At 53.5% G+C, this 22,863-nt stretch overlaps 1 protein-coding gene across 8 annotated transcripts; it reads right to left on the bottom strand.

The window, feature by feature from the left end:
- Positions 1-70: 70 nt before the first annotated feature.
- CDIP1 (cell death inducing p53 target 1) lies at positions 71-22,855 on the bottom strand. 8 transcript variants are annotated; one of them, XM_054213143.1, is made up of 8 exons: positions 22,777-22,807; positions 11,317-11,520; positions 10,059-10,792; positions 3,634-3,735; positions 2,944-3,042; positions 2,369-2,515; positions 1,873-2,137; positions 72-1,518 (listed from the first exon to the last, which is right to left on the bottom strand). In XM_054213143.1, the coding sequence occupies exons 5-8, from the start codon at positions 3,026-3,028 to the stop codon at positions 1,407-1,409; spliced, it is 609 nt and encodes a 202-aa protein (XP_054069118.1). In that variant the 5' UTR covers positions 3,029-3,042; positions 3,634-3,735; positions 10,059-10,792; positions 11,317-11,520; positions 22,777-22,807; the 3' UTR covers positions 72-1,406. The 8 variants fall into 8 exon arrangements, with proteins under 8 accessions (XP_054069124.1, XP_054069118.1, XP_054069120.1 ...); XM_054213145.1 differs by lacking the exon at positions 11,317-11,520 and having other exon boundaries at positions 22,777-22,793; XM_054213146.1 differs by lacking the exon at positions 22,777-22,807 and having other exon boundaries at positions 10,350-10,792; positions 11,317-11,778.
- Between the last annotated feature and the right edge of the window lie 8 nt (positions 22,856-22,863).

Genomic DNA, 22,863 nt, shown 5'->3' with positions numbered 1-22,863 from the left:
TGCTCATCTTCTTCCAGTGCTTGGCACTGCTGTGGCCCCCCCACCCACGCCATCCCTCCTCATTCTCGGCTCCCCCAGGGGCAGATCTGCTGTGGATTTGGAGCAAGGGGAGAAGAAAAGATGCACGCGGAGTTCAGGGTCTGTTATTTATTTACATAAAAACACTGACTAGTGCCACAGTTCCACTTCTGAGCAAACAGCAGCTGCCTGGGCAGCCAGGCTGAGTTTACAGCCCTGTGTACTGAGACACCCCCCCAGCTTGTCCCGTGGGGGGTGCAAGCTCCAGCTGCCCGGGCTGCAGGGCTGGGGGCCAGGGGAGGGAGGAGGAGGAGCAGCCACAGAGAGGCTGAAAGTGGCTCCCAGGTCCCCTTACCCTCATCTGTCATAGTGCTGCTGGCAGCTCCTGTCCCTGCCCGCTTGCCCCCTTCCTTCTGCCCCATAGCAAGTGAGCTAAAAATAACCCCCTACACCCACATGCAAGGAGGAACCCCACAGGGTGTGCGCCCACAGACCCGGGCAGGCACGGGTCTGCTCCAGAGCTGTGAGCCAGCTGCGGCCTGGTAACAAACACCTCTAATCTACAGCGCCGGGGCAGGCAGCGACATGCCGGGTGCATTTCTCGCTAACAGTTTGCCGGGCGGACGAGGAACTGCCGGGGGCTTTCCTTCCCCGAAAGAGCCACGGCAGGGGCTGGGAGGAGGCGCATGCAGCTGGAGCAGCCGTGGCCGCTCTGGCAGGACGGAGGTGCTGATCAAGGGTGCAGTGCTGCTGCCGTTACCCCCCCACCGCGCCTCGAAGGCGGCTCTGCCTCTCCTGGGGGAAGGGGCTTTGCCTACGAGCTACATGCTGACTGGGCTGTGAACCACGCTGAAATCTGGCACGCGTGGCACTGCCCTCCCTGTCTCCTTGGCACTGGGCCCCTTCCTAAAAGTGCCACAGGGGCCATGCTGCCTTGTGTCCCCCTTCCCCTCCTCGGGGGGGCAGCTGCCCCTCCCTGCGGGGCAGCGAGGGGTGGGCGCCTCCAGCAGCTGCTGCTTTTCCCCAGGTTGCTGCAGGCAAGAGGGCCCTCACAAGCGCCCTGGAGGGTAAGGGGGGGGTGCAAAGGGATGACACCCCCCCCACCACCCCAAACACACACTCTCCTGTGTGCTGCAGGGCAGCCCCACAAGCAGCTGGGGTCTGGGCCCACCTCCCCTGTGTACCCGCGCCCGCATTGCCAATCCAGCCGTTCACAGCGAGGACCACAGCTCGGGGAAGGTGGACACAGCTCGGAGCGGGAGGGAGCCGGGGACACACACATACACACCACCGGAGGGTAAGCAAGAGAGTGTTGGACACGCGTAGACTAGGACGGCAGCGGGAGAGGGGCTGGTGTCATTCCAGTGGCTCGGGCTCCCGGAGTGCTGTTAGCACATGCGCTTGTAGGTGTAGATATAGGCCTTGCAGTTGGGACACGTGTGTGTCACGTCCTTGAAGTCATCGAACAGGCAGGGGATCAGGCAGCAGCAGAGATCGCACCTGGAGCACAGAAGAGGCAGAGTGCTGTGAGCGCGGGCAGCCCCTGGGCACAGCCTGCGGGGACGGCAGGGGGGGAAGTGGGGGCACGCGTGGGGTTCGCTGTGGGGCGTGCTACTACGATCTATGGCTGTACCGATGTGGCTCCCCGTTATCCTGCTGCTCGGCAGTGCTACTACGGTCTATGGGTTGGTAAGACTCTGAAGTAACTTTTGGGACATTTGGGAATTGCTTAGCAAGGCTTCACGATAAAGCGGAGTTAACCTTTTTTTTTCCTTTGTGTGAGCTCTGGTTTGTACATTGGAATCTTCTAGAAAGAACCGGTTACAAGGCCCCAGCTCTGCTTGCAGCCCTTACCCCACGAAGCAGCAGAAGAAGCCAAGGAGGAAGCTCATGAGCCCAATCTCGTAGGTGATCTTGGTGGTGATGGCTTGCTGGCAGTGGGGACACACCGTCTGCACAGGGGCACCCTGGAAGATCTCTCCCTGCAGCACTGTCACTGTGGTGGCCGCCCCCGATGGGACAAGCACCGTTGCCGTGTGGCCACTGGGAGAGGGGTAGTGGCCTGGGGCAGGGTAGTAGCCCATGGGGGGGTGAGGACCTGGGGGAGGGTAGTAACCTGCTGGGAATGAGAAAGGTGCACAGGTGAGCATCTTTGTATGCGGCAGGAGAGGCCAGACCCTCGCTGGGGGCTGCTGCCACACCACCCCCTTGGGTATGGACTCGGGGCCAACCCCGCTGTGCCCCCCCAGCCCACCCCCGGGAGCCTCGCTGCAAGCCCCACATGGCAGCCCCAACCCCCCTGTTGTGTCCCCCCCCGCCTTCACTCCCCAGGGCACCTTGTGGTACTCACCAGGTGGCACGTAGGGCCCGGAGCTGTCTGTGGGCATGTGGGGGGGCACGAACCCTGGCTGCGAGGGCGGCTCATATGGGGGCGGCCCAAATTCAGGAGGGGGGATGGGAACCCCCTGGGGCTGTCCCACGACTGGGGCGACGCCATCTGAAAGGAAACACAGAGTCAGCAGCCGGGGCAGGAGGCGGCAGAGCTGGTGGGAGACGGTGGCTCGGCTGAGTGGTCTGGGGGCCCCAGCAGGGAAAGGGGACATGATATGGCAGGGGGGGCTCCCCCCTCCCTCCACCTCATCCTCTGGGCCACAAGAAGCCCAAATTCACCCCATGTTACCCACAGCAGCGAGCAGAGCCAGGCTATGAGCAGGGAGTGCTTTTTGCTCTCGTCACTGCCCCTGGGAACTCCTGCCACCCTGGAGGGTGATACGGTGACAGATGGAGCCGGGCATCGCAGCACCTTCCCTAGCGCGCTGCTCGTCGCAGGGCAGAGCTGCGCCCCCAGGGACACCATGCTCGCCCTGCTCCTGCCCGCTCGGCAATGTCACCCCGACATCCCAGAGCTGTTGGGACCCTCAATACCTGCCGTGGGGGGTGGGCCGTGCTTCTCTTCTATCAGCGGAGCCGAGGGGCCTCCCGGGTAGGGTGGCGGAGGGTCGTTGGACATGGCTCAGGGTGGCCCTGCAAGGACAGAAGCCTTTAGAAGAGACACCAGCTGCACATAGGCACCCGCCCGGCGCTGCGCGGTGATTGGGGACGGAGGTGGCAGGTAATGGCGGGGTCCAGGGCTGCTGCCACCCTTGCACTGGGCACAGCTTCCCCTCCCACCACAGGGAGAAACAAGGCCACAGCCCCAGAGCCGGACAGGCTGCGACCCAGGCAGCGAATCCGAGGTGTAACATCTTCCTGCCGGCTCCGCAGCGCTTCCCCAGTAAGGCCCACGCGTGCTGCGCAGCAGCCCATCGGTGCGTCTCTCAGCTGCCTGGCCCTGTGCCGGGACTGGGCTGGAGGCTGCTCTGCCCAGCGCCTCGGCTGCAGCGTTACGGGACCAAAGATGGGGAAAAGCTGCCCACAGAACCCCAACGCCACCCAGCAGCGTGACAGGCAACGCTGTGCCCCGAGGGGATGGCAGGAGTCCCTGAGCCTGAAGCACAAACTGTGGGGCAGAGGGTGCAAACCCCCAGAGAGCATCTCTAAATGCTCTCATCAAGTGCATTAAGGTAAGACACTCTTTAACAGCCAGAGACATTATTTTACCGGGGTAAAAATTACCTGTCCTCTTCCTTGCAGCAAGGAGCTCAGAGGCCTCGACAGAGCTGACAAAAACAATTCTTCTGTGCAGTGCAGGCTGGAAACCGGCTTATGCCACCAGATCTGTGCCAAAGGAGACAGCAAGAGAGTTACAAAGATGGAGAAGCCACTGCTAGAGCGCTGCCTTGGCCACCACGACAAACCCCCTCCCCTCCCCGGTGCAGGCGTGGAGAGAGCGGCTCTGGGCAGGAACCTCCCCAAGCGTGTCCCCTCGATGGCTGGCACAAAGCCATGTGTCCTTGGCACATGGAAAAGCCCCACCGACACGCTCTGACCACCAAGGAAGGGCACCGGTGTCAGGAAACCTGATTTCTCTGTTTACTCTGGCTCAGTTTTATCTGGTAGGACGTGACTAAATTGGGAAATACAAATGAAAGGCTGGTCACTCGGTACTTGGGAAGGCTGCCATCAGGCATGGCACACGGTGACATTGCTATGAGAGCCCAAGGAGCAGGGCTAGGAGCTCCCCTTGGGGTCTGAGCAGCTATTTGACCCCCCCCCTCATCCTTTGTCCCCAAAGGGCCCGGATCAAACGTGGCCCTGCTTGTCCCGTTCCCCTTGGTGTCCTGCTCTCCTGAGGCAGGTCAGCATGCTGCCAGGATGGTGCTTTCTCAGCCAGTCCCACGGGTCCCACTCCAGCAGCTCCCACCTGAGCAGGAAAAATGCATCCAGGCTACACCCAGCCTGCAAGAATCCCATGGGCACATCCAGGGTGGCTCTGGGACCCCAAGAGATGGTCGCAGCAGGCGCTGCTGCCCCATCACCCCCCCCCCCCCGCCAGGCATGACTGACAGGCTGCCCCGCAGCCCTGGCAAGGCACAAACGGCCCGCTCAGCCCCAGAGAGCTCAGGGCCGACGGGGTGCCGGAGCAGGGCCAAGATGGGCAGCACCCCTCTGGGGTCACTGCTTCGGGAAGAGAGGCAGCAAGGCTCCCTCTGGCCCCAGCCCCAATGCCAGGCACTGGGCAACTTGCCCAGGGCATGGCACAAGCCTCCGCAGGCAACGGGCCAGGCTGCCCACCCTGCCCGGGCGGCAGGTGTGCCCAGAGAGGTGCCCGTGAGCCACAGCCCCCTCCATCTGCGGCTGCTGGGTTAAGCGAAGCCAAAGCCTCGTCAAGCATGGGAAGGACGACCCATCCCTCCCCGACCTGCGTGGCTTCGCTTTATTCCACTCCTGGTTTTGTAGTGCAGGCTCCCTGCCTCCGAGCAGCCTCCTGCAGGGTGGCAGGAAATCTAATCAGGTCACAAACCGGCAGAGGAGCACCATTCCCCATTGCTGATCACCCCGAGATGAGCAAAGCCCGGACTAGCATAGGGTCTCCCCAAAATGTCCGTATTTACTGACTAATATTTCTCCTCGGAGGTCTTAAGCACTATGTTACAGACACACAGCTTCAAAAGTGGCTGGGGGTCGTCTTCCTCCTGCTTTTCTCTCCGATTTTTTCCTTCAGAGCCAGGGGAAGGAGAGCCGTTCTATGCAGCAGGTACGGCGGATCTGCCACGGCACAGAGCGCTTCCAGGCGGAGGAAAGCACCCGACGCACAGCGCAATGCAGAGCCCTCCGTCTCCTTCGGTGACCTACAAAGCTACAAATTGGGCTGTGCTCTTTTTAGCTTCACTGGGGATGTAAAGAAAAGGAGGCCTTATTCTTCTGAAAGTAGCCAACCAACCCACCCGGCACACCCAGGAGCCTCAGACCTTCCTGTCCCAGCGCCTACATGGCTCCTGGATGAGCCCAGCGCAACCGGAGCATCCCCGAGTCCTTACCTGGGGACATCGGCTGGTGGAGGAGCTTTCCTTGCCCTCGCAGGCCAGCTGAGCCCACGGCTTTTGTACCGTACCAGCTCTCCTCCCATCACGGCTCAGATGTTGCCTTCCCATAACGTAACATCTTCCAACGCTCCCCAGCCCTACTCCCCCCCACCATCATCAAAGCAGCTGGTGCGAAAACTCAGATGAGTAGACCACGAGGCAACCCCACCCACGTGCTCCATCAGCCGCTTCAGAAACACTCATCAGATGAAGTAACAGCCGCAGCCTGAGCCAGCAGTTAATCCTGCCGCCTTGACCAGCAGGAAAACGCGGCCACGAGCACGAGGGCCGGTGGATCTCAGAGCCACGCAGGCACTGGGATGAAGGAAGCTGCAGGGGCCGCAGAGCTGTTCTGCTCGTACTTGGCAGACTCAGTCACTCTTAATGCAATATTCTGCTTATTAAGAGAGATCCGTAAAGAGGAAGACGTTGGCTGTGTGCCCTTCCTGGGAGGAAAAGAAAGCCTGTTGCTTTTAAGCCTCTTAGAAGCTGATTCTCCTGTGCTTTCTTTTATCTTAATGGGAGAAGCACAAAACCCGCCCCAGCCCATTTCCTCCAGAGAGCTCCGTGGGGAGCTGGAGGGGACAGGGCTTCTCCTCCACCCTCGCTCAGCACTGGGCAAGAGTTACCCCAGAACACCACTCGCCGCACTGGCACGGACGACCCTGCAGTATTCACTCTCAAAAGCAACGTGGCCAAAGCAAAGCAACCCCGATCCTCCCCCTCCTATGGCAGAGAAGAGGCAAACGTGCCCTCAGGAGCCAGCTTGCGGCCCCCCCTGCAACGAGGCAGAGTGTCCCTGAGCAGCACCCACCAAGCGGGGATTCCACCCAGGAAAGCGCCCACGTCGGGAGAGCCCTCCTGGGCTGAAGCAGGTCGATGGCACATGGGTGCAGGCAGGTGAGCTGGGAAGGTCCAGCCTTCAAACAAAAACCACAGCAGTATTTTGCATCAAAATGCGACCCCAGAATCACGTATAAAGGACTCTTGCTGCTGGTTGTTCCTGGTTTTACCCGCTAGCCTTCAGCGTAGCTGACTGACTTTGTTCCCTCTGCCTTGCCAAAGAGGAGCAAGACTTCTCCTGCCCCCGGCACCACCTCCGAGAGATGAACTTGGATGGTCCGGTGGCGGCTCACAGCAGAGACTTGCTGGCACGCAGAGGACACCCCTGGCAGGCTGCGCTTTGCCCCAGGATCTCCAGCCACCCAGGCCAGCACAACGAGCCATTCTGCCAAACAAAGCTGTCCCATGTTCTCCAGGCTGGTGTATTGCAGCTGAGCCACCAGTGCATTTCTGTGTCAGGAAAAGAGCTTAGATCAAACTAGCAGTTCTCACATGGGAAGAAACATTCCCAAAGACTGCAGAAACTGCATCCCCACTAGGGCTTACTGGAATGACCGTGCTCATAGACCAGTTGAACGCCTAGGGGGAAAAATAAGTGCTTCACAAAAAATTTAGGCTAAGTTTACCAGGCTTAAGTTCAAGATCTGATGGAATCACCAATGTCTAGTGCAGGTCCTTCGGGAACAAGGACCCATCGCAGGATCATAAGATGCAAAAGGAGTTGATTACCAGTAAAAGGATGGACAGAGGAGATGCTGTTTCCATCTAAAAATGCAGACTCGTTCCTCGTAACTGGAGAACAGCTTTTACTGGCTCCTCTACTTTAAATTAGCAAAGAAGATGAACCCGCCACGGAAGCACAGCTCCTGTTAAACGTAGGAGACAAGCAAAGGGCCTCCATGGGCTGTCAGCGTGACAAACCAAGCAGAACAAGGATCAGAGGACAGAAGGGACCTGTTGGATCAGCCCTTCCCTCTTTCCCTCTCTGGGGACAACACCCCAATACTTCCCTTCCTATGCCAGCGGTGTGTTGGCTGTCCTGCTCCTGCTATTCCCGTGGGAAGCTGTGCGACAGCAAGCGTCACCCATGCGGGCATGTTCTCTGGCACGTGCTGCTGTAGCAGGGATGGCACAAAAAGCTGCATCTGGCCTCGCTGCTCCAGCGAGATTCACCCGCCCCATCCACAGGCACACCAGTCACCCGTGGCCCTCCCTCCCCTACCATCTCGGAGCTTGTGGAGTTTATGGGTGGCTTGGATTCAGCATGGACATGAGGGACTGAACCACAGCTGCATGGCAGCCCATGCACACGCTAGGCTGGAGATTTGCTAAAGGAAACAAAAGAGAAAAGATCCAGGTTCCCACCGCTCCCGCAGACAGACGCAACCAGGAGAGCACGACTCCATCACAGCTCCAGGGACAGAAAGGGCTCGGCCCACCCCAGCTACGGCTTCAATCTGTGCGCCCACCCTCCGGCTGCCTCTGTGCTCCCTGGTCCACCCAGGGTCTCGCTTCAGGCAGCTTTTGGGTGAGGAGAAGCAGGAGCAGCAGGTCTCTGGATCCCCCCAGACCAGGGTGTAGCTCCAGCCCTGAGAGGTCTGTCTGAGGTTTCCCTACAGCAGTGAGCACAGCCAAAGAGCCGGTGGGGCCGCACGCCGCCCTGCATACGGAAACACAAGGCTTTCTAATCCACCTCCTTCCCAAGCTCAGCAACCCTGGCTCTAGTTAATTAGGGCTCGATACCCCAAAGCCCACGGTTCCCATTACACATCCAAAACTGGTGACCACAAAGCTCTCCCAGCTGTGGTGATGCGGGGAGCTGATGTGTTAGGGTCTAGCGTTCCTGGCTGTATTTCCCTCTGCTCACACAGGATCACTGCGGAAACAATTTGGGATTCAAACATGGCAAGTGGAAAGGTCTGCCCATCCGAGCCACTCTCCAAACAGGTATGGTGGGCACCACTTATCAAAAACAACTGAACCGTGGCGTGCAGTGGGACCAGGGAACATCGCGCCACCAGGACAGATTCTAGCTGAACATATGCTAGCACACCATAAAACAGCTAATGTCATGAAGAGGACAGTCACAGATAATTCCTGCACTGCTTGGAGAGCCAAAGATTTGGTCGGTTAATGCTGTTCTTCCCAGGCAGCAGCCGTGTGCGCTTCAGGTTGCTTCCTCCCGGACGAAATCACCAAGGGCGAGACAAAATCTGAGAAGGACGGAGCAGATCACTGGCAAGTCTAACTCACGTGCAAACCCTGCTGGTGCAGCGCCGGCCCCGTGCAGCTCTGAGTCTGCCTCACAGCGCAGCTGAGATCCACTCCCACGAGCAGAAACACGGCCTGCGTTGTCCTTGCTCCTCCTGCGTTTGATAGCTGGAGACCCACGGTGATCACGCTTTGTTTTCCCTACGTGAGCAATGGCTCCGGACACCGAGACAGGGAGCAGCGTTTGTTCATACTCAACCACCTTCAGTGACGTTGGCACTTCAAAAGCTGCTGCTGCACGTTTTTGGAGCTCTTCCTCCCCAAAAAATAACTTCCGATATTTAGAAAAGAAAAAAAACCCACTAAAATTAAACAAATAAATAAAAGGGCACAACCACTTCCATCTTCACTGCACATCAAACAGACACAAATTCCAGCTTCCAGGCTTTTGTAAATACATCTTTAAAAGCAAACTCAAGAGCTCCGAAGAAGCTGGGCTCCCTCACTGATGCTAGCCTCTTTCCTTTAAAAAAGGAACAGCGTTGTGGCCGACACCACCCCAGCCTTCCTAGCCCCAGGAAAACTACCTGTGTGCCCCGGGATTCTACCTGCTCCAGCAACAGGGAAATACTGAGACTAGGAAGGCAGATAAATATGCTACATATGAGCACAAAAGGCAGATCAGATGCTGGTAAAATGTCATTTGACCAAAAGCCTCCTTTAAAAGGGCCTTAGGGGTAGCAAGAAGAGACTGAACCGAGCAGGGTTGGATGAGAAGTGGACAGAGCCATGCCCTGACGGTGGCAATCACAATCGCCCTGCATTTCTGAGCAGCATCTCCAAAGCCCAGCCTGGATCTGCTCCGCAGCGTGTTCTCCACGTCCCACCTGTGCCACAGTGCAAGCCAGGGATGCTCCCTCTCCACGCACATGCCCGCTCCAACACAGCTTGCAGGGATGTGGCTCAACTCCCACCGCCCCTCAAAGCGCCACGCGCAATCCACGGCAGACAGCTCTTACCTTGAAAGGAAAGACAGCAAAAATCCCTGCTAGAAAAGCAGTATCAGTCGTTACTTCTGCCTGGTTTTTTAGGCGGAACAAAAAAAAAAAAAAGATGTTTTCCCTGTGAGGGAGCCAAACTTCCGCCTCAGCCTTTCCTCTTCCCATGCGCATTTGCTGCCTCCAGCCTGCACACCATCTCCCCAGAGCTGGGAGGGAAGGAATAAACAGCAGACAGTGTTGCAGCCTCCTTTGGAAAGAGGATGCCCTGGCAATCCTCGACCAGGCGTCACAGTACCCCCTTCCTTTACCCTGCCGTTAACCCTAGCAGCACCTCCTCAACTCATCATCCTGGTCCTGGGCAAGACAACAAGAGGGCGCATGCCTACAACACACTCGCGCAGATGGAAACCTAAGTTAAGGACTAACAGAAAGGTCTGTTCTTTTTCTGAGCCACTCAGCTGCATTTCCCCAAGCGCAAGCCCTGCGCCTCCGGCACCGCTGCCAGGGAGCACAAACCCACCGTGCAGAAACAGGCAGGCTGCTCGCAGAACAGCGGATTTCTCCCACACTTCTGCAGGCAGATCTCAGCTGCAGAAAACCGCTGCTTCCAGCAGGATCAGGCTCTTCCTTCGGCGCGGGGATGGAGAGCTCTGCTGGCGAAGCAGGACAGAAGCAGTCCTTTAAAACAATGGACTGCCGGAGGAGAAGGTTATTCACCATCCAAATCCAGCTACGTCAGGCGGCCCAAGCTCTCCACTCTGCTCTACAGTATGCGAATCTCTGGAGGAGCATCCTTATTGCAGTCATTTACCTTGGGACCTCGGCCATGTCGTTTGACCTTCTGTGTGCCACCGTAACCCAGATGGCAAATCAGCTAAGAACAGGAGCCTCGCTGGAAGCCAGGTGCTGTCTCCAAAGCAAGATTTCTCAGGGTATTAAATCCAAAGCACAATCAGATAATCTCCACAATGCAGCCCAGGCTCAGCTGCCCTCAGCCAGAGATTCAAATTACTGCTTCACGCAGCAGCTCTGTATGGATATCAGGGAAGCTGGACACAAAATCCCCCTGCTTCAGACAAGGATGGTTTATCTGCAAAACCCACAAAGGGTTACATGCGGGAGGAGTGTTTGTCAGGACCCGCTGCCGCCTCTGGGATTCTCTCCAGTGCTATTCACCTCCAGATGGGCTGACCGAGTGCTTGTTGGCTCTCCTCACCAGGGCTGCAGAAACAGCATTGCCAGGACCTGGTTAACCTGAACATTTAAAGAAAAACCAGCCGAAATGAAAAGAGCGAACTGGGGTAGCTCTTCACTCTCTGCTGCGGGCTCTCAAGCCACAGCACACAGCTGCGGGAAGCATCACACGTCTGCAGAGCTCACCGTGCCGGCAGTGACATCCGACAAGAGCCAAGAGGGGCTGCAAGGGAGCCTGTGAGCTACCAGCGAGGAGAGGCCACTACCCCACACTTCAAAACTGAACCCCAGCCCTTACACATTTAGGGGCACCGGGGAAGGCTCAGGCATGCACAGAGCGCTCTGGACCACCAGGGCAGCTGAACTCAGCCCCCAAAACCAGTTTTCTGTGAACATGGAGCAAGCACAAAGCATGCTGCAGCTTTGCACGCTGCTACTGGCCCTGGAAAATACACTCCCTCCCAATCCCGAGGTGCTTTCTGTTCACACCTTACCAGCTGGTGACCTGGCCTCACGAGAGAAGAGAGAGTACAATACGCCAGGTGTTCTCACGGATGCAAAGATGTGATTTAAAAGAAACTAACCTGAGTTCCTCTGCACCTTAGCAATCTGCTCCAGAGACTTAGATGAGAAAAGGAGGGTGCCGCAAGCCAAATCTCTCTTTTCTGTGAGACTTTCACTGAAGTTCATGAACAGTCCAAGTTAACACTTGGTAACGTCTGTGGGAAAGCACCCAGCGATATCAGCAGCTATTGCCTGGAGTCTTGTGCATCTATTCAATTTTTCCCCTGAGAGGATAAACACTGCATTACATCATCCATTTGATATCCAGTTAATTATGTTAATAACATGACCTGCAATAATCCAGAGCAACCGAAACTAAGTTCTCCTCTAATACTAGTGTTTTAGCATAACAGCACACCTAACTGTGCCCCAAGACTAGTTGTTCATTTAAACAAATGAAAAAAAAAACAACCCCAGCTCAAGAAGCTTAATGGCAAGCAGGAACCCCAGCAGAGACCAGGCAGAAGCTCAGCAGCTGCTGGCACTAAAGACAGTCACAGCTCCGTAGCTCACCTCTGACGGCAGCCCAGAACAGATGCTTAAGGACAAGTTAGGCAGCAAGCGAAGGCAGAATAACCCCCCCCTGTCAGCCCCAACAGAGAGTTTTAGAGATTAGGCAGCCTGGAGTTTCTCCATGGAGCACCCTAATTCCTTTGTAGCCCACCAGCTCGCTGAGCTCGGTCACAGACGGCGGTGGCAAGTTCTGCTCTTCAGTTACCTACACGGAAAAGCTGCTGTCTCCTGCTGTCACAGCCTGCTGCCTGCCCATCTCAACGGCACCTCCCAGCTCTCGCACGGAGGAAATGAATACAGGCTGATTACCCACTACGACTCACAGCACAACTTGGGATTTTAGAGATTTCCTTTCCAAAACTATACTAAAAATATTTTATTCCTTTATGCACCCCATTTTTTCATTACTCCCTCATTCTATAGAATTTTTTGAGAGAAAGTCAAATCATACAGCTACATTGTTGCTGAATCAAACTGATTAGGTGTGTGGCTTCCATTAAATAACACAGTAAGCTCCAAGGGAGGAGGAAATTACAGTCATAGAGGATCAGCACTTTTGTGGAGATGTAGCCACATTTCAGTTTCAGAATTAATCAGAGCCCCACGAGCCTATTCAGAATTCCCTTGCAGATTCTGTCACACAATGAAACGATTTCGAATACGTTTGTGGTGATTCCAGATCCTTTTTCCTTCCAAGTGATACATAAAACATGGGTGATGGTACTGATGTTTTCTTATTGGAGGCATAGCACCAGCTTGCTGTAGGACCCATTCCAGTCTCCAACACCATTAGCATTTTCTGTCCTCCCAGATAGCTCTGCCTTGGCGCCAGAGAAGCTGCTGACGTTTAGATTTAACAGGTACAGTGTCACCTTGCTTTTTTTTTTTTCCTGAGGACTATTGAGAAGGGCTCTATGTCGCTCCGTTTTACTTAAGGCCATAGCTCGCTCTTTGCAAAGCAGCGTTGTTTGGAGCTGAGCAGGAGTGCGTGCTTAACGTCTGAGATCTCTCCCGAGTCCTACTGCCAACAAGGAGGACCCAGAGACACGTGCACTGGAGGAACTCCTCCGTGATGAGGCCGCTCCTGTTATCACACTCACCTTCTTGCTCCCACAGCATGACCAGACCTTCCCGTTTCCAGACCAGGACCTCCCTCGGGGTGGCCCAGGGCTAGCGTGGGGCTCGCTCATCCCACGGCAGTTTGGCAGGAGGAGGGTACCCTGCACTCCCCTGCTGCCAAGCCCAGCTCATCTGGGTGGCTCAAAGACAGATGACAACGTTCCAGCTCACAGAGGGGGAAACCCCTGGGTTAATCAACAGCCCCTGACTGTGCCCAGTGCTGGGACATCTCCAGCATCACCGTGGTGGCTCGGAGGGAGCGCTGGGACGCACCCCTGAGTCACACGCAGCTCCTGTCGGTCCCATTTCTCCCTCCAGTTCCAGCCAGACTTGGCTAGTCTGCACTGACTTCCCGGTCCAGGGAAGTCATTTTTACTTCAACGCATTTTGTGACTTCAGTTTCAAGGTCCTGGCAGCTCCTTCGTAACCCCTTCCCCAAAACTCTGTTGCTATCTGCTGAACAAAGCCACATAATGAGCTGCTACATATCTGTCCCTCAGATCACCCCAAAAGCTGCTTCCCCATGAGCCTCATTTGCCACTACTGCTTGCTCGGAGGCAACACACAGCAGTCCTGCCAGGGGAGACGACGAGGACATGCAAAGCCACATCATGACCCTGGCTCGCTTAAATGTAAGCAGATCTGACAAGAACATTGACCAAGATACAAATCAGCTAGCCAAGTTCAGCAAGATCTGCAATCGGGCATGCAGAGCCTTTGAAAAGAAGAGGGAAGGAAGAGAGATGATGTCCTCATACTTCCCCAGGCACCATCCTAGTTTTGGCATGTGTGGGACATCACCTAGATATGAGCAGCACCGACTCCAGAACTGCAGACGAAGCAAGCAGAAGACCTCTCGCTGAAAATCTAGACAGCAGCGGGATTCAAAGCATCCCTAATACGCAGCAACACATCTCCTCAAGTCCCTGCTCTAAGGTTTTCTAAACCCTTTCTCTGCCTCTCTGTCCAGGCAACACCTCACTGCTGTACTGTTGAACTAAAAGCATCGCTGGTCAGAGGGTTTCAAACAGTCCTATGGCTGGGTCGCTGCTCTCACAGCAGGGGACAAGATGGGTGAAAATTCAAGCGCATAATACCAAGATGCCCTCGGGGCAGGTAAATAGCTCAGCCGCTCTGGGGGACGCAGGACTGAGATCCTCTCCTGAGCCTGATGGAGACAGAGCAGCTCCCACGGCTACACCACCAAACAAGCTGGGAAATGTTTTCTCTCTCATCAGAATAGCCCAGCAGCCAGCTCAAAACCGAGCTCCCACCGCACTACTGCATCCTGAACCGTGGCACCCAAAGGGGAGTCTGAAAGCCTGAGTGTGGCTAAAATAACACCTGTAGCTTGAAGCCATGAACTGTGGGGCAACCTCCATTCCCAACATGCAAACAGATGACATCTCTGTGGAAGAGCTACAACAAGCCCAGGAGAAGAGATGATTTTTTTAACAGCAATGGAAACGGTCTCTAGTCCCAGCTTCACTCTCTTGCTCCAAGACTACGTGAAGATTTTGGAGGAGCTGAATGGTCACAGCAGAGCAGGTGGGAAGAGCAAGTTGGGCTTCCAGCAAAACACCCACATATCCTGCGAGCACTTCCTTATATACCATGAAGCAGAATAAAGGTGCTAAGGTAATTGGAAGGCAAACTGAACATGCCTTTAAGAAAAGGGCAGCATATGCACACACTAGCAGCAGCTATTTATCCAGTGGTCAGTTAAAAACGCAAGCCCAAAGGAGATGGCAGCAGCATGGGAATCCCACTGCGACCTCTCTCCTCTAATGCCTGTTCTAGTCTTTGTCCTTCCCTCCAACGCTCCCCTTCTGCCATGCATTGGGTGACTGGGAACACAGGACTGGTGACTGAGGACGACAAAAGCATGCCAGGTTGGAGAGTCACTGCAGCAGAGGTACAGCGTTGGCTTTGGCCCATGGTTTCCTCCCAAAATGATGCTGCGCTAAACCCCAGGGGTTCCTTTGCCTCTCTTAAGAGGCTGGCCTGCTATGTATTTGGAGGAACAATCGATAAAATTCAACGGACTGATTTTCATTCATCGCCAGCCAGAAATCTAATCTCTAGTTAACAGCACGACCCTGAACACAGATATCACATCTATCATTTAAGTTATCTGCTGTGGATGGAGCATGAGTGGATTTTACAGCTGCAGTGAGCAGGGCTGCCTACATCACAACAACTAATTTATTCTCAGAAAGGCTAATTTAATCTGGCAGTGAATGTTCTCAAAGCCTTCTTGCACAGAAAAGCTTTAATCTTGGTTGGCTTAACAACAATACAGCATATCCAAAAACGTGGAGGGACGCTAAAAAAGAACACTATCCTTGTGTTTTGAGTCCTCTAGTACTTTTGTCTGAGAAATTTCTCCTGGTAAGCACAGACCATGAGAAAACATAGAGCGCCTCTGTTTTTTTTCAGAAGCCAACTGTGTTTTCAAGGGAAAATATACAACAGCTCAGGCTACATCCCCCTTGCGTATAACTGTGTCTTGACAGAAAGAGCTGTGCTCTTAATAAAACTAAAACCCAGCAACGATTGTTAGTATTAGACAGGACGTTCACTTCTAACCGCCCATCTGCACAGCAAGAGTGGCGGCCAGCATGCCTGGCCCAGGCTGCACTACCTGCCGCAAAGGTGACTCTCCCCAGCACCACCTACAGAGGAATAACTTCCGAAGACATTCAAAAGCCCTCCTGTTAAGAAGCTGTGTAACTGCATCGTGAAGCATTTCAGAGAGAGCATCCTTCCAATTTCCAGCCCCTGCAATCCGTGGGGGAGCAATAACTAATCAAGCAAACAGAAAGCTTTTTTTCCTTGTTTTTAAACTCTGTTTCTGATTTCCCCCTTACTTGTGAAAGGATGCACGGAGGCAGCATGCATCCAAAGTCACGCCTAGCCATTTGAACCGGAGTGTGCTGTCTCTTAGCTCTGCAATGAGTCACCGTATCACCTGTGTTGTATGGACACGGCATGAAGAAGTGCTCCTCACCTTGCAAGGTAGACCGCTGGAGAGCCAAGCACTGTCCCTTGCAATAAGAGGGGCTAAAACAAGGGGGTTTAAAAGTATTACAATAGAATCCGAACCAGGATAACCTTCCACGCTCTCAGGAGTGTCACCATCATTCTGCTGCAAAAGAAAAGCTGGTGCTGTGCAAGGCTCACAGCCTGGATCAGCCAAGGGCAAGATGACGTCCAACAATTCAGGATGATTCAGTAATTTGGGAACAAGGCAAAAATCAGAGGGAAACAGAGCATTAAGACAGGCCAGAGGAGAGAAAAACCACCAGAACAACACAACGCTCCCCTTGTTCCTATCTGTCAGGAACCGCTGTCCCAAGAATAGCCTATTCAGAAACCAGGAAACTCAGAGAGCAGCAGGGAAGGGCTGAGTCATGGCCACTTGAAAAAAAAAACCAACAAAAAAACCAACACAACAAAACAACCCAAAAGGGAAGGAGAGAAAACACGGACAGCAGCTGTTCTGTGTCTTGGAGATATGAGCAAGCCAATCCAGAACGTATTAGCCAATCTTTATTTTTAAAAGCTCTGCAAACACACGGTACTGCCATAAAAAGCCGTCGACCCTTCCTCTGCTCTTGGGAGGCAAATTTAGCTCTGGCTGAATCAGGCAAAGCTGGTGGCGTTTCCCGGCACCAGCCTCTCGATGCAACACCCGTTCACCCGTGCACGGCTGCCAGGACACAAACTGCTCCCTGTTTATGCCATGATCTTTGCCTTTATTTGTGCCTCTACAGCATTAGCCTCCCAATATCACAAAGACTTACAGGCTGGACAAATGCTTTCCAGAGGAAGTGCGGCCCATTTCAGGGATGCTATTAGCAGAGGGTGGGGAGCCGTTTCCCTTACCCACACTGGAAGGGCACGAGGTAAAACATGACTTGGACGGGTTTCTTACAACTCCCTGCAAACGTCCGAGCAGAAGACAAGTGCTCCCATCCCGCAACCAGCCTCAGCACTGCCCAGCTGGCCCCCGGGAAGGCCAGGCTATGGTTAAGTTTTGCTCAAGTCTTCCCACGTGACGATCTTTGTTCCGTGACCTAAATGACATCAATTTTACAATAATTCTCCCCAGGACAGTAATCTTATTCACTCACCCATAATCTAAAAGATTATACCTGCTCTCCAGCTGTGGGGCTCTGGGAGGAAGCACAAGGGATTTCTGAGCAACGAGGGCTTATTTTTAATACAATTCCTCGGCTACCCCTCACAAACTAGGGAGGGGTCTGTATCTTTTCAATCAAATAGCTGTGCTTCAAAACATGTTTGGGAAAAAACCACTCCAATTCATTTTATATTGCACTGTGAGGTTCTATCAGATTAAAGATGCAAAGACAAGAAGTGGGAAGACCCCCCAAGTCCGTCCCTGCAGGGAGCAGGCTGACTGTGCCTACCGTTCCCAGACTCTGGCAGATAACACGTCCTCACATGTAACCGTGCCTCAGCCACCACGTCTTGTCTCAGTAAAAGATTTAATTGTCAAATGACGTAAGTCGGGGCTTCCTTTGTAAAGAAACATGCAGTAGATACCATTTGGGGACGTCAGTGCTCACTAAAACAACACTGGCTGAGATCTGGAGTGAGGCGGAAAGCGTACTGTGTCTACACACACAGCCCAACAGCGAGAGAGAGAAAGTTTCTGTGCTTTCCCTTTTTACATCTGCAAAGTCCTTTCAGCCTGAGAGTGGGCTGTATTTTGGGTTGTTTTGGTTTTTTTTTTCAGGGAGCCATTATAAACCACGGGGGGAGCTCAAAAAGCCTAACTTACCCCCCTGCAGCAGTCTGAGAGCCTCTCCCTGCAGCCCGCGCAGGTCCTCAAGCCTCCCACCCCCCATCCCAGGCAGGGCAGGGGAATGCACCCTGCTGAGAAGGCAGCTCCCACACACCCAACTGCTTCCCAGCACCAGGACTTGCTGAGATAACTGGGATAACAACAGAAAGCCTTCGCACACAGACCCAGCCTTGACGCTAACTCCCACAACAGGAGCTCGAGGAAAGCGTCCCAAAGCAAAGAGGCTCTCATGGTTCAAATTGTAAGTAAAATTCTTTTTCTCTGCGACCACGCAACGAGGAAATAAAGATGACATACAGCTAGAGCACGGGATGTGCATGTACCGCAACAAGATGTGACGGATGGAATTTACGATTGTAGGATGGAACGCAAGGCAAAACTGTAAGTGTGTAAACTTCAAGTTAGAACGCTCCCTCCAAAAACACATCTTCCGAAACTGTTAATAGGTAGCCAGCCTGTTAGGGCAAGGTAGAGAAGATTTTCTTTCTAAATACCAAGGCTGGGTATCAAAGAAGGGCTGGGGACATACACGATAGGGAACGCCTACCTGCACACTGGTTCGGGGCAGAGGGACCACCATCTCAGCACAAAGGCTTTCTCTTAAATTTGCTTAATCTTTAAGAAAACCGGGCATTATTCCATTTTCTTAATGAATAAAGGAAGTAAAGGAAACATAATGATTACTAATGCAGAGTTACCTTACTAATCACAATAGGTAATAGAGAAATATATTACTTAATTTGCACAGAAAGCCCCAGCTTATTTCTTCGTTCTTTGAACATCTGAGGTTCCATCACGCTAAGAGGTACAAAGTCGAACACGCACGGCCAGCATTTGTTCTTCACAATTCCTAAGATGCCAATTATATTGCCATCTTTTGGGGTTATTTCTTGTCTTTTCTTACTCTAAATTCAGGCCTGCTAAGAGAGTTCAGATTAAAGATAGCTGCACTAAAGTGGGGCCTTACGCAGGAAATGTGCAGCATGAAGCAGCTTCCTTCTGACCTCCATCCTCTACCCAGACCTCTGACCAGCACAAGCCTGCTGTACTCCCTGCGCTCTGAAATCCCCACAAACACAACAAATTTTAGACTGCAGCCACGAGGCAGCTCTGAATGAATGAGCCCAAAGCAAAACCATAACAGCAGCCAGCGCGTTTTGTGCCAGAAGTAAAAACTGCACTCCTCCCGACTCAAGAGACTTTATACTGTTGAGAAAATGGATTGCGGTTTCCTACGGCATCTGTTCTAATTGATCAGAGAAGGAGATTCGTCCTTTGCAGAGCAGGCAAGGATCTGACACTGCTTATGAAAATCGCACCGCTTATCTCTGGTAGCAAGACAGATACCGAGTGCTGATCAGGACAACAGGACAGGGGACAACAGGGAAACAGCAAGGGGAATATCACATGCCAAGGCAGAAGTTGCTTATCATGTGTTTTTTGAAGGAAAATACGCTACATACACATCTGTGTTTGCAAACGTGTGTGCTCAGATGCCTTGCTCTGAAGTCTTCAGGAGCACCAGTTGGTTTCAGCCTAGAGTACTTGCCTACATAACAGTTGCAAAATCAGGTCCTGGAAATAAAACCAACCCAAAACCTCCAACAATTTGCAGAACTGAAGTTCCCACTACAAACCACCACTTTTACTGTATTGGGGAGAAGGGAAGAGTACTGTAGAATTAAAATCTTTCCTTTTAGAACATCATCGACTGCTGCTAAGAGCTGTGAGGCGTACCAGCATCTATTTGTTGTTTTCCAACTCTCCTGCCCTCCCCGTTTCCAGCAGCTTTGCACAGACCAGTCTGGGAGAACACCTTCTCATCACAGTTTGATGAGAAGTTGGCCTACCTGTCTAGAAGCTCGAAGGTATATTCAGTCCTGCTGCCTTCGTTATTATTTTAATCTCTGTATTATGCAAATACCGTTTCCTCCTTGTCTCACCTGGCAGCCATCAATCTTTTCCTTGGCTTGGTGCAAAACTGAGTAAACGTGAGCCTGCGCACAGAAAAACTATCAGAGTACTGACAGTACATTCAGCACGCGTACAGAGCCATGGTTGCAGACCCTACAAAAAACGCTATTAAAAAGAGTTTAAAAAGCGTAGCTTCTTTCAGTCTAAGATGTTCTCGCCTGATGAAAGCAATTATAAGAAATCAAACGTAGGGCTTTACAATGGTAACACAAACAGACGTAGAACACCTAATTTCATACTTCTCATAAGCAAAAAAGTGGTCTTGGATCAGAGCAGATATTAGAAGTCTGTGTATCTCCTTCCAAAACCACTCATCCTCATACTGGAAGACCTCTGCATCAACCACATCCTTTAAATACAAGTATTTATCTGCTAAATTCACGTGTGAAGGGGGGGAAAAAAGCTACTCTTTTACATGATAAAGTTACTTTCATCCCTTCTCTCGCTATGTTAGTGAGTAACACTGGCAATGGGAACACTTCTGCAGATGACGGCACTGTGCCAAGGACCCAAAACCCCCTGAAACACATACGTGTGGGTGTGGTGGACAGGCTCTAGTCTGGCCCCTGGCTGAATGCCCTCCAGCTACAGGAGCTAAAGCTCCTGTACGTTAGCTGTGCTCCCAGAGTGCATCTGCCAGTTGTGCTCCATCCAGACTGTGTGGCTTCCCATGCACAGAAAGCATGGATGATTAGGAGGTGAGCATCAAAAACATGCTCATAAACCAAAACAAGGCGCTGATGGAGATACCCTCCCTCCTTTCATAACAGCAGCTGAGCCAGAGCTCCAGTCAGAACAGAAACATGAGGAATAGAATTTCAGAACTGAATTTCAGATGCAGGACCTGTTGAAGGAACACAACAAGAAACTCAGCACGGTCTTCCATCTTCTTTGGAAGGGCTCAGGTTCTGGTTCTGAAAGAGAAGCTCCCTCTCTGTTAACTGTGCCAGTCATGCCTGTGGCAAGGTCTTTTGGTACTCAGCATATAAACAGGTACATCCCCTCTGCCCAGCATCTCCCTGCATGCAGCCCCGAGCAGACGCAGCCAACGCAGCCTCACCACCCATACAACAGCAGCTGGGGAGGACCGAGCGTGTTTGCTCCACTTGGCATCACTTGGGGGACATCTGGGGACGTTGCTCCATCAGCCTGCCCTTGTTACAGCCCCATCCCCCATCGGTGCCCAAGCCACACCACCAGACAGCCTTGAATCAGTTCCTAAAGTCATTGCCTCCCTACCTCCAAGCAGGAATTCCTTCCTCACATAATGCCTAAGGATAATGGAGCAGGTACATGACTAAACGCTTCCAGGGATTTCCTGGGGCGCGTGGACATCGCTACAACATTTAGAAGCTTTAGGGAAAGGGAAGTTTTCAGCCTGCACTTTCCACACTCTGTTTAGTTCCTAAAAATGAATGAATGACATACTATGGTTATATATTACGCTACCTAACACTCACTCTAGATTCCCCTATTCTAGTTTCCCCCACTGCCTATTCCAGTCACACGCTCTGGAAAGCAGAAGGGCCCCCGCTGAAATGAAAGCCCTATTTCAAGCACATTGGTTGAAAGGGAACAAACAGAAGGATATCTCGCATATTCACAAAGCGTTTCTCTGCAAGTTTTACGTACAGCCCCAAACCACTATAATTATCATTTAAAACATTTCTATTTAAAATCATCGTGCCTGACCTAGTCTACCACCTGATATTTTAGGCTCAGCCTGGAACGTGACGGCCGCCAGTCCCCTCACCAGTTCTCACTGGTGCATGGAAACTCTCTGTGAACGACTTTTCCAGTGACACCTTGGGCAAGGGGCACACACCTACATGACTTGGAGAAGTTTAACCTTGAGTGTGACTCCTGCAGATGATCCAGAGGATGCCAGCATGGCGGTGTCCGTCCCAGCCTGCCTGTTCCCGCTCTCCTGGATGGTCCTGGAGCTCTTCCTGGGATCCCAAGCCCCATCCCTCCATTTAGCAGCAATGACAAGCCCCTGTGCTTTTCATAAAGGAACTGAATGCTGCCTTAACAGCTCCCACCCTCTTGCCTCTCCAGTCCCCTTGGGAGGCAGAACAAGATCACACCACTCAAATGGTTAAAGACCTCCCAGCCTAGCGCTAACATTTATTCATTGGCATTTGTTGTTGTGCTAGTCAAATGAACTCGCCTCCTTTCACACTGCCAATGTGCTGATGGACAATATCATCCCCATCATCATAATTTCTCTTCCTGCTTGACAAGCTTCTTTCGGCTCCTCTAAAAAGGGCTCACCATTCCCAGTTGCTGAACGGGCAGTTCCAGCCCAAGCTCATGTCTCCTGAGCAGGGACGACTGGAAGCACACACACTTGTACCTCGGTCTGGCTCCCTCTCTCTGGGAACGGATTGTATTCGCTCTTCTCACAGCTGTGCCCTGATGGCAGCTCCCAGCCGTCCCCTCCGCAAGCCAGTACCACCTCGGTCAGGCCAGAGCGCTCGCCTTACAGCCTTTCCCCAAGTACACGACCTCGCTTTCCATCCGATTAAATTTCATCCCGGCACCCGCTGCTCCAGCCCTCCCGGATCCTCCCACCCCAACCCTCCCCTGCACTGCTGCGGGTACAAAGCTGAAGATTTGTAAGATTTTAGCAGCACTTTGTGACCGCTGCGGACAGCCCAGGGCCGCCTCCCCCTCTCCCCGGCCCACATCACCATCCACGCATCCATCCCTCTTCTCTCTGCAGCAAATGCTCCCGCCACCCAGACCTTCTCTCTGCCTGGAGAAACGAGGTCCTCCCGCAAGGAGTTAACCGGGGATTTATTTTCATCCCTTTTTTTTATTACCGGCGGCGGATTGTGCTGGACTTCTCCGGCGTTTCCCCCCACACGTTGCTCAGTGTCTCCATGACTCCAGCCGCGGCCTGCCCGGCGCTGGGGGAGGCACCGGCCCCAACCGGCACCGCCGGGCCTCCCTCCCTCCCCGCCGCCTCCCTTCCCCTCGCCCGGCCCCCCCGGTGCCCACCGCCCGACCCCCGCCTCGGCCTCCTGGGGAGGGCACCTACCGGCTGCCGGCTCCCGGCGGCGGCTCCGGCACCTGCCGCCTCCGGGGCGGGGCGAGGCGGGGCGGGCGGTGCCGCGGCGGGGCGGGC

Source organism: Rissa tridactyla, chromosome 8 (assembly GCF_028500815.1).
Source record: "Rissa tridactyla isolate bRisTri1 chromosome 8, bRisTri1.patW.cur.20221130, whole genome shotgun sequence".
Taxonomy (NCBI): Eukaryota; Metazoa; Chordata; class Aves; order Charadriiformes; family Laridae; genus Rissa; species Rissa tridactyla.
This window is presented reverse-complemented; position numbering and strand designations above follow the sequence as displayed.

Coding starts and splice junctions, on each gene's coding strand:
- CDIP1 (XM_054213142.1), bottom strand. CDS start 3,028: ATGTCCAACGACCCTCCGCCACCCTACCCGGGAGGCCCCTCGGCTCCG. Junction 2,138..2,368: donor CGGGCCCTACGTGCCACCTG/GTGAGTACCACA, acceptor TCTCATTCCCAG/CAGGTTACTACCCTCCCCCA. Junction 1,519..1,872: donor TTCTTCTGCTGCTTCGTGGG/GTAAGGGCTGCA, acceptor TCTGTGCTCCAG/GTGCGATCTCTGCTGCTGCC.